General features: G+C 35.3%; 1 protein-coding gene and 1 long non-coding RNA gene across 6 annotated transcripts in view; one reads left to right on the top strand and one right to left on the bottom strand.

The window, feature by feature from the left end:
- The window catches only part of RYa-R (RYamide receptor), a 173,737-nt gene that overhangs the window by 99,255 nt on the left and 58,346 nt on the right, over positions 1-16,136 (bottom strand). For all 5 annotated transcript variants that reach the window (XM_070635054.1, XM_070635053.1, XM_070635057.1 and 2 more), the window contains 4 exons: positions 12,150-12,187; positions 12,008-12,083; positions 9,772-9,905; positions 4,096-4,160 (listed from right to left, as the gene is read on the bottom strand). In XM_070635054.1, the coding sequence (XP_070491155.1) occupies positions 4,096-4,160; positions 9,772-9,905; positions 12,008-12,083; positions 12,150-12,187 (313 nt within the window). The remainder of the gene's footprint in view (positions 1-4,095; positions 4,161-9,771; positions 9,906-12,007; positions 12,084-12,149; positions 12,188-16,136) is intronic.
- Positions 10,252-10,954, top strand: LOC139086574 (uncharacterized). The gene is made up of 3 exons (XR_011544034.1): positions 10,252-10,338; positions 10,590-10,792; positions 10,872-10,954. It is a non-coding gene; the product is annotated as an uncharacterized lncRNA (long non-coding RNA).

The following is a 16,136-nucleotide window of genomic DNA, read 5'->3' as shown; positions in this document are numbered from 1 at the left end:
AGCTACTCCGAACAGCATATTATGCTCGCTAAGACAGCCCTACGTCGACGTATTAACGGCAAAATGGGAAGTCGACTGTACGGCTGATTTTGACCAAATTTTGACCAGTATTAACGGTCTAAAATAGACTAGTAGCAACGGCTTGGTTTAAGAGGATTCTGTGTTCATCTTATATGACCTATTCTATCAACTTTGTATCACCCAGTCCAGTCTGTCACTCACTAAAAGACATGAAAACGTCCAAAAAATACAGAAAACTATTACACAACAACAGCAGTAGATTGATAGAGATGAAAAAAAAAAAGAAAAATTGTTTATTTTATTTTAATTTGCTTTAGTTTTGTTTTTATTTACTTTTATCGAGCTTAAACTTTTATAATAAAACGAATAAAAGTTATTTCTTGACTAGTCATTCAGCTTTATGTTTTCTTCTTTCTCTAAATTAGCAGACAATGGGAAAGAAAGGTAGGAAAGCATAGGTCAAAATAAATAATGTGTGTTATGGGTACGATTGTGATTAAAGTTTTTGGAACAGCTTTAATTTGGTATTTTTCAAGTCTGAAGAAGAAGCTTCTTAGCCAGGTGTGTAGTCAGGAGGGGAGAGTTGGGGTTCAAGGCCTGGTTCAACCTGGTTTTTAAACAAAAATTCCAAAAATCGTCCTAAATTTTGGCGATTCTTACAAAAGGACTGTCCCTCCTCTTCCTCCGTCTCATCGTAACCTCCTTCCATTCCTCCACTTCCTTATAACCCCCCTCTCCCCAGCACTTTCCCCATCACCTATTAACCCACCTCCTTAGCCTTACGCAATCTGTATCATTAAAAATCACCATTCAAGATCTAGTGCACTTAAATAAATTTATATCCCATTCTTTAATAGCCACAGCAACAAAACTCCCCATCTAAATTCAACCAAAAAGCATATAAGCACATCTACATTACATAACCTATTCCAACACGATAAGAAAATTTCCATTAAAATCCCAATTAATATCATTTATTCATAATAAAAACAATCTGAAATGTGCAGAATAAAACGTGGTATAGCTATATAGAGCCAATATCTACAAGCAAATAAACAATCCATTCAATTAAGTAGCCATCCAATGCAATTTATTACTCACGATTTTAGCAGTAAAAATCTCGCTAAAAAATCACATTTATTCATACAAAGTAAATCACTTAAGTTGTCTAACTCATAAATTAGAAAAATGTTAAGAAATATCTAACTGACGATAGTCTCAGACCGCATCATAACACACAGGATTATTGATATTTAAGCTGATGTTGTGGTTTTGATTCTGTTGAAAATTGTCTGTAAGATATGATTTTAATGGAAAAAGTTTTTTTTTTCAAGTTTGAAGAGCTTTAAGATGATGGTGCTGGTGATGATGGCTTCTGTATATAGGCAGTTGGTGTGATTACAACAGAGCTGCTTAAGGTACGGTTTGAGAGGCAATTAGAAGTAATATTCTGGAAGGTTAACGATGCAGAAACGACTAAATGTCTAGTTCTAAGGAAATGTGGGATCACCATGCATCACCTAGCCTTAGTTCTAGTTATCTAGCCTGACTCTGAACTTTGGACAGAATTGATGAAAAACTAACCAAGACCAGAATCTGACCACCTTCTTTCAACTTGGTCTAAGCTGTGTCTTCCGCGAAGCTGTCTATAGAGACAGTGTTACGTTTGGTTAATTTGTAGGCGGAAGCCAGTGATAAAGCCAGCCTTAGGCGTCATCTGAAGGTAGCCATGGATCGCAATTAATTACGGTCAGCATAGTAAAAACGTAAGTAAGTACCTTCCGGGAATTCTCACTTTAATGAGAATAATCAAAGTCTAGGATGACATATTCGTCCGGAATCTAGACCAAAACCGAGAAAGAGTCGAGTGGCTTAATGAGATTCAATGCTGCGAGCTGAGTTATTTGAAATGGTTCAGGATCAGCCGTTCTGACGCTGTCAGGTAGCTTTACGTCTTACCATTAATACAGAGATACAGCGGTGCCCTAACAGTAACCTAGCGAACACATTGTCCTGTTTGGAGGACAAGCTACTAATTTCTCTTGTCCTATATAATGCTTGAAGGGCCCAGCCTTATGAGCAGGAGGCACTGAATCTATTGTACCAAACCCTTTAGACCTACAGTTTATAGTGGGATGCGAATCACTTGCTAGCTCTTCCTTAGCAAACTACACCCTCAAAACTTTAAGAACCTCTGTCTTACAGCTTTACATCTTTCAAATGTCTCTAGAAATTCGATCAATAACATAAAAATTCATCATCCTAGCATGAAAAATTGCCACTCTATCCTTCTGACATTCAAGATGATGAACTTCATATGGCAGAGATTGTATCACTATCTACAACATGCTGTTTACATAGCTGTGCCAATTTTTATGACTTTATCGTAGAAAATATTTATCATTTTTTTTTTTGGATATTTTTAGCAGACTTTTGGTTGGTTTCATCATGACGCAAAAAAAATTTTTTTTTGGTATATCCGATAAAGTAATATTAATAAAATTTTATCATGGCTATAAATAGTGATTGAAATGAAATCTACGTAAGCCTACTCAGATTATATTGATTGTAAAAAATGTAAATTTTTATTGGTATGTGACAAAGGAAATATTTTTGTGGATTTATGGAATTTGATTAATAGGATGGAAATTTGATAAAGCTACTGAACTTCTTTGATTTACTTAAAGATTGAATTGAATCGATTTTTGTGAAATGAGATGGAATTTTGATTTAGTAATGGAATTTAAATGATTTGTAGATTAGACCGAGCGATGAATGTCTAATATTGACGTCAAAAATGGAACAGAAACAGACTTTACAGTGGTTTATATACACAAGTCCTTGACTCCTTGAGCCGTTCTGTGCCATTCTGAGAATTATCAATATCTAAGCAACTGTTCTGTTGCTCTAAGGGAAGGCTATACACTAATTAACCGCTGTTGGATATTGGCAATGTGAACAGTCAATACCCTAGCGACACTCTGCTAGGGTAAACCTTGTCTAGAACTTGAAGTCTTCCCGAATATTTTGTGGACTCGAGTCGACTATTCGAATAGCACAAATCAGTTGATGGTTCCAAAATCCGGCTCCAAGTCGGCTTAACATTGATTTCAATTCTGACAGCAAGTCACGCCGACCTGGTGACGGAGTTTTTTTGCTGTCAGAACCAAATGCAGAGTCAAGTTGACCTAGAGTCGCATTTTGGATCGATCAGCTTCTCTCTGTTATTTTGGACTATTCCGAGTCAATTTTAAGCTTTAACAAATTCCATATTACTCATATTTGGACAGACTGTGAACTGCCAAACATGACAAACTGCTTTTCAGTCACAGTGCCATTCAATATCACTAATATGATGCTCAGGATTGATATCATCGAACTTTGAAAAGAAACAGATCTACTTCTATAGACTATTGACTCATAATAGCACTATACAGTGAATAAAGCTCAACTTGTAGCCTTGGGACGCGTATAAGATGAAGTCACTTCCCAACTTCTAGACCTAAACATCGAAAGTTTATTTTTTATTGCATGACTTCTTGTTTGTCGTCAAGAAAACATGGACATAGTCATCAAATTCCAAATATTCTCAACAGTATAAAGCTTTAGGTCATGTCCATGAATATTCTTTTTACTACCCATCCTTTCAGCAACCAAACAATAAAGAAATGCCGTTGAAAATGCAAACTTTTTTTTGGTCGTTCTCCAATAAAGTCTATCCTGTTTATTCACAAAAAAAACTTTGTTTCTTACTTAGTAAGCATAAATGTTGTTATTGACATCAAACTCGCCGGACCCAATTATTCTGCACCACAAAATACACATAATAGAGCTTTTGAGAAAAAGCTTTCGATTGGAAATTCACAAAAAGTTTCTTTTTTTTTTGCTTGTTGTCTTCTCTTTATTCTCAGTTAACACAAAATTTATGCTTTCTTGTTTCCCCTGAAACTTATGTAGCAAGTCATCAAACGAGAAAGTATGTTTTTTTGGTGAAAGTTTTTTTTTTGTTTAAAGAAATTTAAGACGTTGAAGGTTGAGATAAAAGGGTTAATAACATTTTTAAAGAACACTCACCTTTCGTTTTGATCTAGCCATTCGCAGATCTCTGAGGTTTTCAGCCTCACCGGGTGGTTTTTTACCTAGAATTAAAAAATTATAAAAGGGATTTAATTAATTTTTATAAAGAATTTTTACAGGGTTGGAATTTTTGGATGTTTGTATGAAATTTTAGAACTGAAAATTAGAGTTCGTAGTGTACTTAAATTTCATATAGAGCCTAAATTTCAATACAAAATTCAAATAGATTTCGAGCTTGACAATTAAATAAAGCTGTATAATTGGAAACCATGACTAAATAAGACTAAACTGGATACCCTTATCTGTTGTTTCTCTACATTCCTACCGCACCACCCAATCAGTTGAGCATTAAATTAATCCCAATCAGCGCTAGAACACCGCTTTGTCGCCGCATAAGACGCAAAGATGCGTTAACGGTACAGTGACGGCTGATTTTTTTATGTTTAAAAATGCAGTTAACAGCATTGTGCCATTCGGTTGCGTATACTGTGCTCAACCATGTGTCTGTGTTTGAATCCTTAACAATGCAACTCAGAGTATGCCACTCAATTAGTTGAAAAACTTTAGAATGCTAGCCAAAATTTCTTGATTAAAACGACTGTGGCTTAAAATCTATAGAAATTGGCAAATTCATGCAAAAACTGTTCAAGCCAATGAGCTTCATTACCCTCTCTGCAAGTCTCAAAAGAAAAAACATCCGATGTCAGGCCAGTGTAAAACCGGACTCAACTTGAACACCATATTTAACTTTTTTGGTGTCATTTTCCATTCGCACTAATTAGTATCATATCAAGTATGTCAACCCTGCTCAAAATTATTCCCAAAAACTGCAATAATCGTCATACTTTTATAAACATTTCATCACCTTAAGGCACACAAAAATCCACAAAATTAAAAACATTATTCATTTTTAATTCAAGCATAAAAATTCAAATTTTACAATAAAATATGAAGAAAAGCTTTTTGTACACGTGACTCTATTTTTATCGCGAGGCATCTTGACTTTTTTCTCTTTTCAGCAGCTGTAGTAAAAGGCAGAATATTTTGGTGTAAAACTTAAAAAACATTAAAGAATTTTTTAATCGAAAAAAGAAGCTGAGATATAAATTATTTTGGAGGATTAAAAAATTAATTGAAAAGGCTGGAAAAAAATTTGATTTTTGTTATTAAAATAATTAAAATTTTAAGTTGAGTTCTGCACGAGCAGTTTTGAGTTAAAATTTGGGAATTATGTAGAATTAGAATAATTGGCTTTAAAAACTCGAAAAATAAATATTTGCTTTAGGAAAGTTCAATTATTAAAGCTTTGCTTTGAAAGTTCACCAATTAAGGCTTTGCTTTAAAAACTCAATCAATAAAGCATTGCTCAAAAACTTCATTCAATAAGGCTTTGCTTTTAAAGTTTAGTCATTAAAGCTTTGCCTTTAAAGCTTAATTGATAAATCTTTGCTTTGAAAAGTTCAGTATATGAAGCTTAGCTTTAAAAGTTCAATCTATGGAGGTGTGCGTTAACAAGTTCAGTAACAACAATTTGGTTTGAATGTTCAATAACTTGGCAAAATTGAAAGCTTAGCTTCAAAAGCTCGAAATGCAATATTTTTAATTCAAATAATGTAATAAGTTTGAGCCAACTTGAGCCAGCTTGAGCTAAATAATTGATTTTATTTATGGAATATTCTGGAACCTTTCTTGCTTTGAATTTTCGCTCAAGATTCCGTCAACAAGAATCATGTTCATGCTCTTAACTAAAATATTCCAGGTATTTTTGAATAATTACTCTTCAGAATTGATGTAAAATAACTCCTGAATCTTATATCCAATCTTAAAGCACATTTTACCAGAATCAACTCGAGAAACACAAGATTAATGAGTGTTCCTATTGTCTTTATACACATTCTTTCATCATCATCGTCATCATCATTATTTCAATCTAAATTTCTCATTACAACTTCATTCGTCATCTACCTAGTCTATTTAAAAACATTTTTCTTCAAGCTTCCTCAACTGGAACATAATTTTTTTTTTCTTCATGATGTCAAGCACCCTCGTCTTATTTTTAATAATGAGAAAAATTTTTCATCTTGAAACAATAAATTCCTTCTTTGACCTTCCCTTTATTGACAGCTTTCTTCTTCATTGACTTAATGGGATATTTTTGTAGAGTTATTGGAAGCTTTTTTTGGGAAGATTTTTTTAATAGATTTCGAGAGCTTTAAAGCTGAGTTAACACACTTGTTGTCGCTAAATTGGTAGGAATTTTGAGGAGCATTATGTCGTTGAGTATTGAGCCTATCAGACCCTAACAGCTCTAATGGGCCCTAACACCCCTAATGGACCCTAACAGCCATAACTGACCCAAATAGCCACAACAGACTCTAATAGAGCTCCACAGATCCTAACAAACCTTAGCAGTCCTAAAAGACCCAAACAACCCTTAACACACTCGAATAGCTCTTACAGATCCTAACAGCCTTTAACACCTTGACTAGCAAAATCCGAAATTGAAAGGAATGCATACTGCCGTCGATATTCCTATCTGTAGCTTCTTAAAAGAGGCTATGAGCCTTATCATAAGTACAAAGAACAAGAATATCCATGTCGAGATTCGAACACATGATTTCCGGATCAGTAACCAGCAATTAAACAGTCTCTAATGGACCCACTTTGCCAACGACCCACCTCAACACCTTTAACATGCATTATGACAATTTCAATATTCCCTAATTTGCACCTTATCATCAAAAGCTCATCTCAACTTCCAAAAACTGCGTCCTTTCCTCAAAAAACATTCATCAAAGCTTTTTTTCTTGAATATCTTAGCCTTTATTTATAGCCGTTTTGTGACAACGGAAATAATTTTTTTTTGTCTTGTTCAGCTTGTTCTTGTTTATTGACTTTTTGATTTATAGCTGAAAAGCGAGTTATGTTCGGTACAATGACAATGGATGTTGAATAAAGATGCTCAGTAACAACGAGAAATTGTTCTATTTTTAGTGTGGTTCTGAGAAAAAAATACATAAATATGGACAAAATTTATTCTAGAGACGAGTGAGAACGAGCTTGAAGAGATGATTGAGGATGAAGACAGTTTATGGATGTAGAATTTGACATTTTTATGGGAAATTCTGGAATTATTGAGACATTTCCCGAACAGATCAAAATCTTATGTCATGTAAAAATCTAGGAATCTTTATGTCTTACTGTCAACAAGCCAGCTAAATGACACCGGGGCAGTTTACTGGAACAATAGTGACTAGATTGTGCTTCTCGGTACTAGTCAGAGCACTCTCACGTCTTGATGTCAATGAGCCAATGTAGGAGCATTCTAGTGTGCTACTCGGGACTATTCAGAACATCTTCATGAATTGTTGTCAACGAGGCAACAGAGCGGAACCCTAGCGACTTCATTATGTTGCTCGAGACCAGTCAAGGAATCCTCACGTCTTGCTGTTAATGAGACAACATAGCGACTACTTTGAGACCACTTAGCGGCAACCTTGAGACAACGTAGCAGTACCCTAGCGACTATGTTGTGCTACTCGAGTCTACACAGAGCATTCTCATGTTTTGTTGTCATCGAGGCAACGTAACCGGACTCTATCGACTACAATATGGTACTTGGGACTAGTCAGGGCACCTTCATGCCTTCTTTTAATGCTCATCCCTAGCCTTCAATGATAAGATTGAATTAAACCCGTCTAAAGCTCTTCACACTCTTAATACGATGAGATAACATTGAAAATACACCAACAACTTCTATGAATACCTCAATAATTCCATCCAACACCTCCTACTTATCATCATCACCTCTTTCATCATCTAATTGAAATCATCATCACTTTCATTATAGTCACTTTAATGTAAGCATTCTCATCTTTCTCTTGGAATGTCCTTGAAATACAATCCTATCGATTTAATTTCATTTCCATTCCACATCTTTATTTGTTTTTGCATCTGTTTCTCTGGTTTTATGTAGAACATGATGGAAATAGAATTTGTTCTGATTAATTTCTGAACCTTTTTTGGATATAAATAAGACAATAATGACGACTTGAATAATGAGACTAATCAAATTGTCGTTTTTGATTACAATTTATTGATTTTTATTTTTTTGGCTGGATCAAAATCCAGGCATTTATACCACATTAGTGCTGTTTATAGCTACCCTTCTGATCTATGACGATATAATTCATTATTAGTATTGCCTAGTCAATACAACAAAGGCCAATTGTAATTTTCCCGAGCAGCACAGGATGCATCGGTGCCCAATCGAACGCATCGGTGCCCAATCGAACGCATCGGTGCCCTATTGAACGCATCAATGCCCTTTTGAACGCATCAATGCCTTTTTGAACGCATCAATGCCCTATTGAACGCATCGATGCCCTATTGAACGCATCGATGCCCTATTGAACGCATTGATGCCCTATAGAACACATTGGTACCCTATCGGACGCATCGGTGCTCAATCGTTCGCATCTGTGCTTGATCGAACGCATCGGAGCCCTAGCGAGCATCATGTGCTGCTCGGAATTTACTACAAAACATTTCAGTCACGTAAATCCGATTATGTGCAAAAAAAAAATGAAATACGTCCGCAAAATAATTTTATCACGGATTTTCCTTTTTCCACAGTAATAAAATTAATAGCTAATCTGTTCTTTTTGGAGCTTTTCGACTTTAAAGAGCTTTTTAAAAAAGCTTTTTCACTATTTTTTGACCACAAATTGCGATATTTATTGGATTTAAGCCTGTCAACCATAAACTTCAATGAATTTAAATCAAATTCTGCATGGAAAAACACCAAACAGCATGTGACAATTTTCCATGAGAAGAAAATTAAGCTTTTTTTTCCTTGGTCTTAAATTACTGAGATTGACGAAGCAGAATGTCTTTTTTGATTTGATAGGCTTATTTGGAATGGTGACTGTGAGAGACTTGTGAGTTCGAGTGAAAAAAAAAATTAATTTTTATCAAGGCAAGGTTGAATGATTTTGACTGAAAATATTGACTTGTGTGGACTTTGAAGCATTGATTGAGGATTATTGTTGGTATTGGATACTTGAACAGCCTAATATAGCTGAGAAGTGACCGATGCACCGTCCACAGGCAGACCAGGCTCTGATCTAAGGTTGAATTAGCACAGCAGCTATATGTAAATGAGAAATGGTTGATTCTCCGTCCTTAGACAGGCTAGATTCCATTCTAAGGTGGAATTTCATCGAATCTGGTCTAAAGCTAGAGCAGCTTAATGGACTTAAGCATGGTGCATCGTCTACAGACAGACTAGACTCTAGTCTACGATTGTATGGCCACCGGATTTAATGCCGTGTGCCTTCTTGGGTAGTTGCTCAGCCGCTGCTACGTCGCCTCATAAGCAGCAACACGTAAAGGTTGCCAGACAGCTGTTCAGATTGCCGTCTACTTAGTCTGAGACTTGCTAGCTACCCAAAATATCCCAAATCAGTTAAAATCCCATAAAATATTAATCCATTGACTCAAATCCCATACCATTTCCATTCTACAAGCTCTACAGCACCAACAAATATCAAATCCCACCAGCAACACAATAAAAACATTTCTAATTTCCAAGAAAAAATAATACCCCAGCTTATTTTTCCTTCTTCTACTTCTAATGTTGCCTTAAACAAATAAGTAAATAATTTCACTTACCCCAAACCACAACAGCTATTCGAGTGTACGTGAAGATGAGAACAGCTAATGGAATGATGAATTGTAGTGACATAAGGACGAGTGAATAGTAATCCTTGTGCTCCTTTTCAGCCCATAATTCCATACAAAAATATCTGGAAGGAAAATTAAGGAAAAAAAGGAATTAAAAATTTTGGCAGTCATCGAGTAATTTACGGTAGAAAAATTAATATTCTGCTTGATGCCCGAGAAATAAAAATGAAATCACGGAGCTTTAATGATGGAGTCTTCTTCATTTCTGACGGTAGGGATTGCAAGAATTCACTATGATGAATATTTAAGCACGCCTGAAAAGTATACAGTCCGGAGGGAAGTTAATACGATGTGTTTCATGAAATATGAGACACGATGGTTGCATATCAATGCTGTATATACAGTATTTAAAATTTTGATGAGGTATTTTGACTGTTAATACTTTTTAGTTGCTCTAGTTGCCGACTAGTTGCTTAGCAAGGATGCTAATACTCGCTAATCATTAAACAATATTCAAATTTGTGTATATTACTGTCAATGCCATTCACATTCAAGGTTAACAGACATTTAAGTCAGTGCTGTCTAACATTAGTTGTCCAACGACACAATTTTGTTGTTAAGCCACAACCGAATCCATACACAACATGCAGTTTATGGCAATTCCATACTAAATTCCACTTAAGTGTATCGCGACACGCAATTTGAACAGCACTGATTTACTCTTTAACATCATAAATAAAAGAAATTTCACTTCCAGCTGATAAAAGTAACAAAATTGTTTCTTCTTTTTACACTTTTTTTTACAGTCGCACAAAAATTGCTTCCAATTTCTGTCATTAATGTCTACGACAATAATAATGACGACAGTAAATTTATTGGCAGTGATATGAATGTTTTATTTCTGTTGGATATTGAAAGAACAGAACGTGTTATGATTATATAAAAATTTTATCATTCTCGTCTCTGTTTTGGATGTCTCATTTTTGTGACGAAATTGAGTAGAAATTCGGTGAGTGTAAAGGAGTCAAATTAGTTGTACATAATGAGAGACAACAGTGTTGATTGATGGCAATAACTGTAAATTTTAGGGATTGTTTATTGGTACTGATTGATGGCTGAGATTGTGCAATTATTTGGCATTTTAATGGTATCCTGTGGAGTTGACAGAGCCTGAAGATGACTAGACTAAACATACAATTCAAGTCAACTTTGAGCACTAAGAGTTGTGAGCCAACAGGCCATAATAACCACAAATTCATCTTCGCCAATCCACAGAACTACAAAATCAACAAGTATGTAGCTCTTTAAATCACAATTAAATTTTAACAAAATTATTTCCACTAAAAAAACAATGGAAGCAGTCAGCAAGTGAGAATAAAAAAAAAAACATTAACACAATATCACGTCACGTTCATTAACTCAATGATTTATTGTTGTTGCATTATGTGAAAAATACACAAAACAGAAAAATTTTGATGTAAACAGACGGACGGAAAATGTTAATGCTTGAAAAATTACAGATAGCTGTTCAGTCAGTTGCCATGGAAGCCATGGAAAGGATGTAACTTTGTGAAAATAGAAGCTTTGGGGGCTGTTCATTTGTTAGGTAACGGTTTTAGCCGATGGGGGGAGATAAGGTTACCGGCAAATTCTCGAGACCGAGAACGAGACTCCCCGAGTCAAGCCAAAACTACCCGAGTAATGCCGAGTCAAGTCGAGACTACCCGACTATCCGAGTCAACTCGAGACCACCCGAGTCAACTCGAGACTACCCGAGTCAATTCAAGACTACCCGAGTCAATTCAAGACTACCCGAGTCAATTCGAGACTACCCGAGTCAACTCGAGACTAGCCGAATCAACTCGAGACTAGCCGAATCAACTCGAGAATAGTCGAATCAATCCGAGACCACCCGATTTTGACATCATGATTAATGTCGCGTTTTATTACTGTTTGCATGGAAATTTGGTTACGAAGTGGCTTTAAAAAATCTATTTTTTGTGTTACATAATTCCTGAACAGACCCTAGACAAAATTCATCATTTTCATTTCACAATTCTAATTTTAACGTTGCTACCGACGTAAACAAGCAGAATATGTATATAAATAAAGGATGCAAAATACCAAATTTTTCATTTTTCTACGAAATTGGAATTACCGTTCATCTCCGTTCATTTCAATTAAATTTCAATATTTGCATTATCAAAACTAAATCAGAACTTACCTATCACATTTTTGGAACCATGACGTAGGCTGTATAAGAGTTGACATAATCGGTATTGGTGATGCGGTTGCTAAAGCTATATGGAAATATGTCAATTAGTCAAATGATGAAAGATAGGAGCTTATTATAAGGCTAGACTTACCAATAACCCAAACAATCGATATGATTAATTTTGCGTATCTGGATGGGGAAAAATTGAGGTAAAATTAATGATTGATTTGGAAATTTTGTGGATTTTTTAATAGATTTGATGGCTTTTTCCTAAATTTTGAGCAGCTAGGCTACAATTTGAGTTAGGACACTCAAAGTCCTCAATTTTCAGGTTTTGTAGACACAAAAAAGGCTAAAACAGGCAAGAGTAGCTTCTCGATCGCCAAATGATATCCATTACAGTCAAGATGAGGCAAAAGTAGTCATTACGATTGCGTCAGGACAGCACAATGACAATTTGGCTCATTTTGTCAATTCGGCTACGAAGCAATGACTATATTAGACTTTATCAGATGCTCAGACGTTCATCCTCAAAAATGACATCAACCATACCAAATTCCTTAATTTAACTCCAAACTTTAACTCATCTTTTACATCTTTAAGCATCTTTATTCCCACATATAATTCCTCAAAAACTTCATCTTCAAAATTCACTCACAATAAACATCATCGCAAAAAGTTTTTACAACCCAAAAACACTCAAAACTTTCAAATAATACATATCATGTCAAACACAAAACCGTATAAGAAACTTTAAGCAACTACACGAGCATTGTGCAGTCTTTATGATGTGTGCTTTCAAAGCTCAATACAAAAACTTTTCTTTTTATAGCAGTAAAGCGATTTAAACTTCATTATAGTAGCTGTAAAGTGAAATTATTGGTATAGAACAGGTTTTGTTGTAGTTTCTTTTGAGTCTTGATGACTGGAAAGATTGAATGGTGCTTAAATTATGAGTTGAATACTTATTATTTCATCTAAAAATGGGAATTTTAATTGAGTTTAAAATTAGAATATAAAGCTTGAACTAGAGCTTGCTTTAAGTTGGTTTTAACGGTCAGGCTTGTCGAATGATTCCTTTGTAGCCTCAGTCTCGGTTTTGATGTTAGTCATGGTCTCGGTCCCGGTTCCGATTTCAGTCCCATTCTCGGTATTAGTCTCGGTTCTTGTCTCAGTCTCGATCTTGATTCTGATTTCAGTCCCAGTCCTGGTTTCGGTCTCGGTTCCGATTTCAAACCCGGTTTTGGTCCTAGTTCCGATCTCGGTTTCGGTTTCGGTTCCGATTTAAAACCTTGTTCTGGTCCTAGTTCCGATCGCGGTTTCGGTTAAGATTTCAGTCTCAGTTTCGATCTCGGTCCAGGTCTCGATTCCGATTTCAATCCCGGTTCCGGTCTTAGCTCCGATCTCGGACTCTCTTCCGATTTAATTCTCGGTTCTGATATCGATCATGGTCTAGCTCTCAAAAATTCGTCGTTACTGAAGCTTCAGACATCCTAAATATCTACTCATAATCTGCAATCTATAAATTTAATCCTAATATCATCAACCATTCCATTTTACCTCAAAATAATCTATTCAAAGCCTTTGAGTCTGAGCTTTTCATTCAACTATTCAGATTTATTGGAGCTTAAACATCAATATTTGCATCAGTCTGTTATTTCAGCTGAACACAAGATTGTATTGCAATATTGCAATATTATTTCAAATTATACCTCGCAAGTTTCACATAAACATGCATTATACACCGCATGAGAAACCAATTGTGGAATGAAAATTATTCAATATTGTTTCAGATGTCTTCGATAACATCATTAGAGATTGATGGCATTAAATGTAATTTTATAATCTTATTATTATCAAAATATGTATCATAAAGTTAAGAATTTGTTGGAATACTTAGAGGTCGTTTGTAGACGTCATGGTACTTTCTGGGAAGATAGGTAGTCTGACGCTACTTGGAACTTGAAGTATCCAAGAAGGGGGAAGTTTTGAGGCCAAATGAGCCTTCCTTCTTCATTTTTCCACAAAACTACTCTATTTTCTAGGGCTTTGTGAGCACATAACCTCAAATTAGTCCAGTCTTGTTCTATTTCAGTCATTATTCCAATTTAATCTAAACCAGCACATTTTTGCTGCTAGACTAAGGATGGACACCCTTTCACGGCACGCCTTGGTACTAAACGTGGTTCTCGAGGCACACAGTTTTCCCACCACTAGACTAGACAATTGCGTTATCGCTCCTTTTAAGCTTAATTTCGACAACTTTAGAAAAAACAGTCAATTCTGGTTATTAAAATATTATTTAGCTCCTTCTGACTTATATTTAAAGTATGCTGATGCATTTGTTTTAAAAGATGAATTAAGAATCTCGTCTGTTTGACGTTTAAGCTTTTAAAGAGCTATAAAAAATAAAAAAGTAAATTAATTGGATTTTCATGGGGATTTATTTTTACAACAAAACATTGAAGTTGAAGCTTTTCATGCAACAACAACAAAAAATTAAGCTTAAATTGAAATCCTTTTTTTCAAGCTTTATGGCTTTTCGGAGAAATTTAACAAAAAAATTAATGGAAAGTATGTTTTGTTGATGTTGTCAAGGGTTCTATTTAGCTATTGGAATTGTTAATTTGATAAATTGTCTGGCACCAAGTGGATATAAGCTGAGTCTAGCATCAAGAAAGAGTCATGGCAGTCTGGGGTTGGATTTTGGATCAATTTGTGCTACTAATTGACAATGAATGTGCTCTCAAGAACTTAATACACTTAAGTATACTGGTTGAGCATTCTAGCAGGCATTCTTGAAGCTTACAGGAAGACTTGAAGCTTACCGAAAATGTCCTGGATTGGTTGTGTTGATAAGGACGCTAGAGTTCTCAATATCCCGAATTGGCAGAAGTTATCGGACGATATAGCTGTCTAAAGACGTTCTTTAAACGCGGCAATGGGCCCTCATGCGATTTAGCTAAAGAAGTAAGTAAGTAAGTAAGTGCTTGAAGCTTACTCTGCTCTTGGGGAGAAGCTCTTTGCGTGCTGAAGAGTTATTCGGGTTTATGGCAGAGAAAGATCAAAGAATTATTGAAACGAGACTGTTGATATCGACAATATTGTCCATATTTGCTTACTTTGCTGGCCGTATAGACCGCTTTCCTTAGTTTGCGTCTAAAGTTGACTCTGTCGATGGCAACCGCTTTTCAATTATCGATGCTAAGTGCATTGTCATCTATTTCGAAAGTATTTAATTTGGCAACAGTATTTAGCAGACAGAAGCCAACAAAGGAACCAACTTTAGTCACTATCTAAAAGAAGCCATTGACAACAATTGGTCTATACAACCATCAAAGTGAGTAACCAAGTAACTGCAACGCGATACCATTAAAATGCAGCATATCAAGCTCAATACACATCAATTTATATTCATCTCACATAACAGTGTAATTGACACAGCTGGATGTGAGAGATATTCATTGAAAATCAATAATTAATGAGTAAGTTACATCAATAACTCTCAAATTGCTTTGACATTTAAGGACATTATCAGCTGCTCTACTTTAAAATCGCAAAAACTTCAATAGCTGCACATTCATCCACAACAATGCTTTACTAAAGTTCACATATGAGCACCTGCCGTTCAAAAAGAAGTCCACAGCACGTGCAGAGCAATAAAATCAACAAATGTGTAATGAGTATGACTCACACTTTCTTTTATTCATGCAATCCATTAAGTTATCATATAATTAGATGCCATAAATTATTCATCGAACAGCTTGCGAATAAAATTCGTGAGACATTAAAAAAAAGTATTCAATGCGTTGCCTTCTTATCATCGTTACGCTGCTTTTTTTTGGTGTGTGAAAAATTATCGCAATTTATGATGAGTAATGGCATAATTTTAATCATTGGAATTGTACGTCATCTATTTATAGCCATGGCTTTTTACATTATGTAATTATGAATTTATCGATGTGATGGATTGGTATGTGCAATTTTTATGGTAGTCTAATGCTTATTTTGAGCTTTTTTTGTTGATATCATAAATAGATGTTTTGGGATTTGCTTTGATATCGTGACTTGTTGTATCGATAACAACATAAATTGGCATCTAGCGGGGAGTTGGAAAGGCCATCGATCTGACTCGGTG

This window comes from Chironomus tepperi, unplaced genomic scaffold (assembly GCF_022539635.2).
Source record: "Chironomus tepperi strain 1889 unplaced genomic scaffold, CSIRO-AGI_Ctep_v1 contig_85, whole genome shotgun sequence".
NCBI classification, from domain to species: domain Eukaryota; kingdom Metazoa; phylum Arthropoda; class Insecta; order Diptera; family Chironomidae; genus Chironomus; species Chironomus tepperi.
Note: the sequence above shows the minus strand (reverse complement) of the source record. Positions and strands in the feature narration are given on the sequence as shown.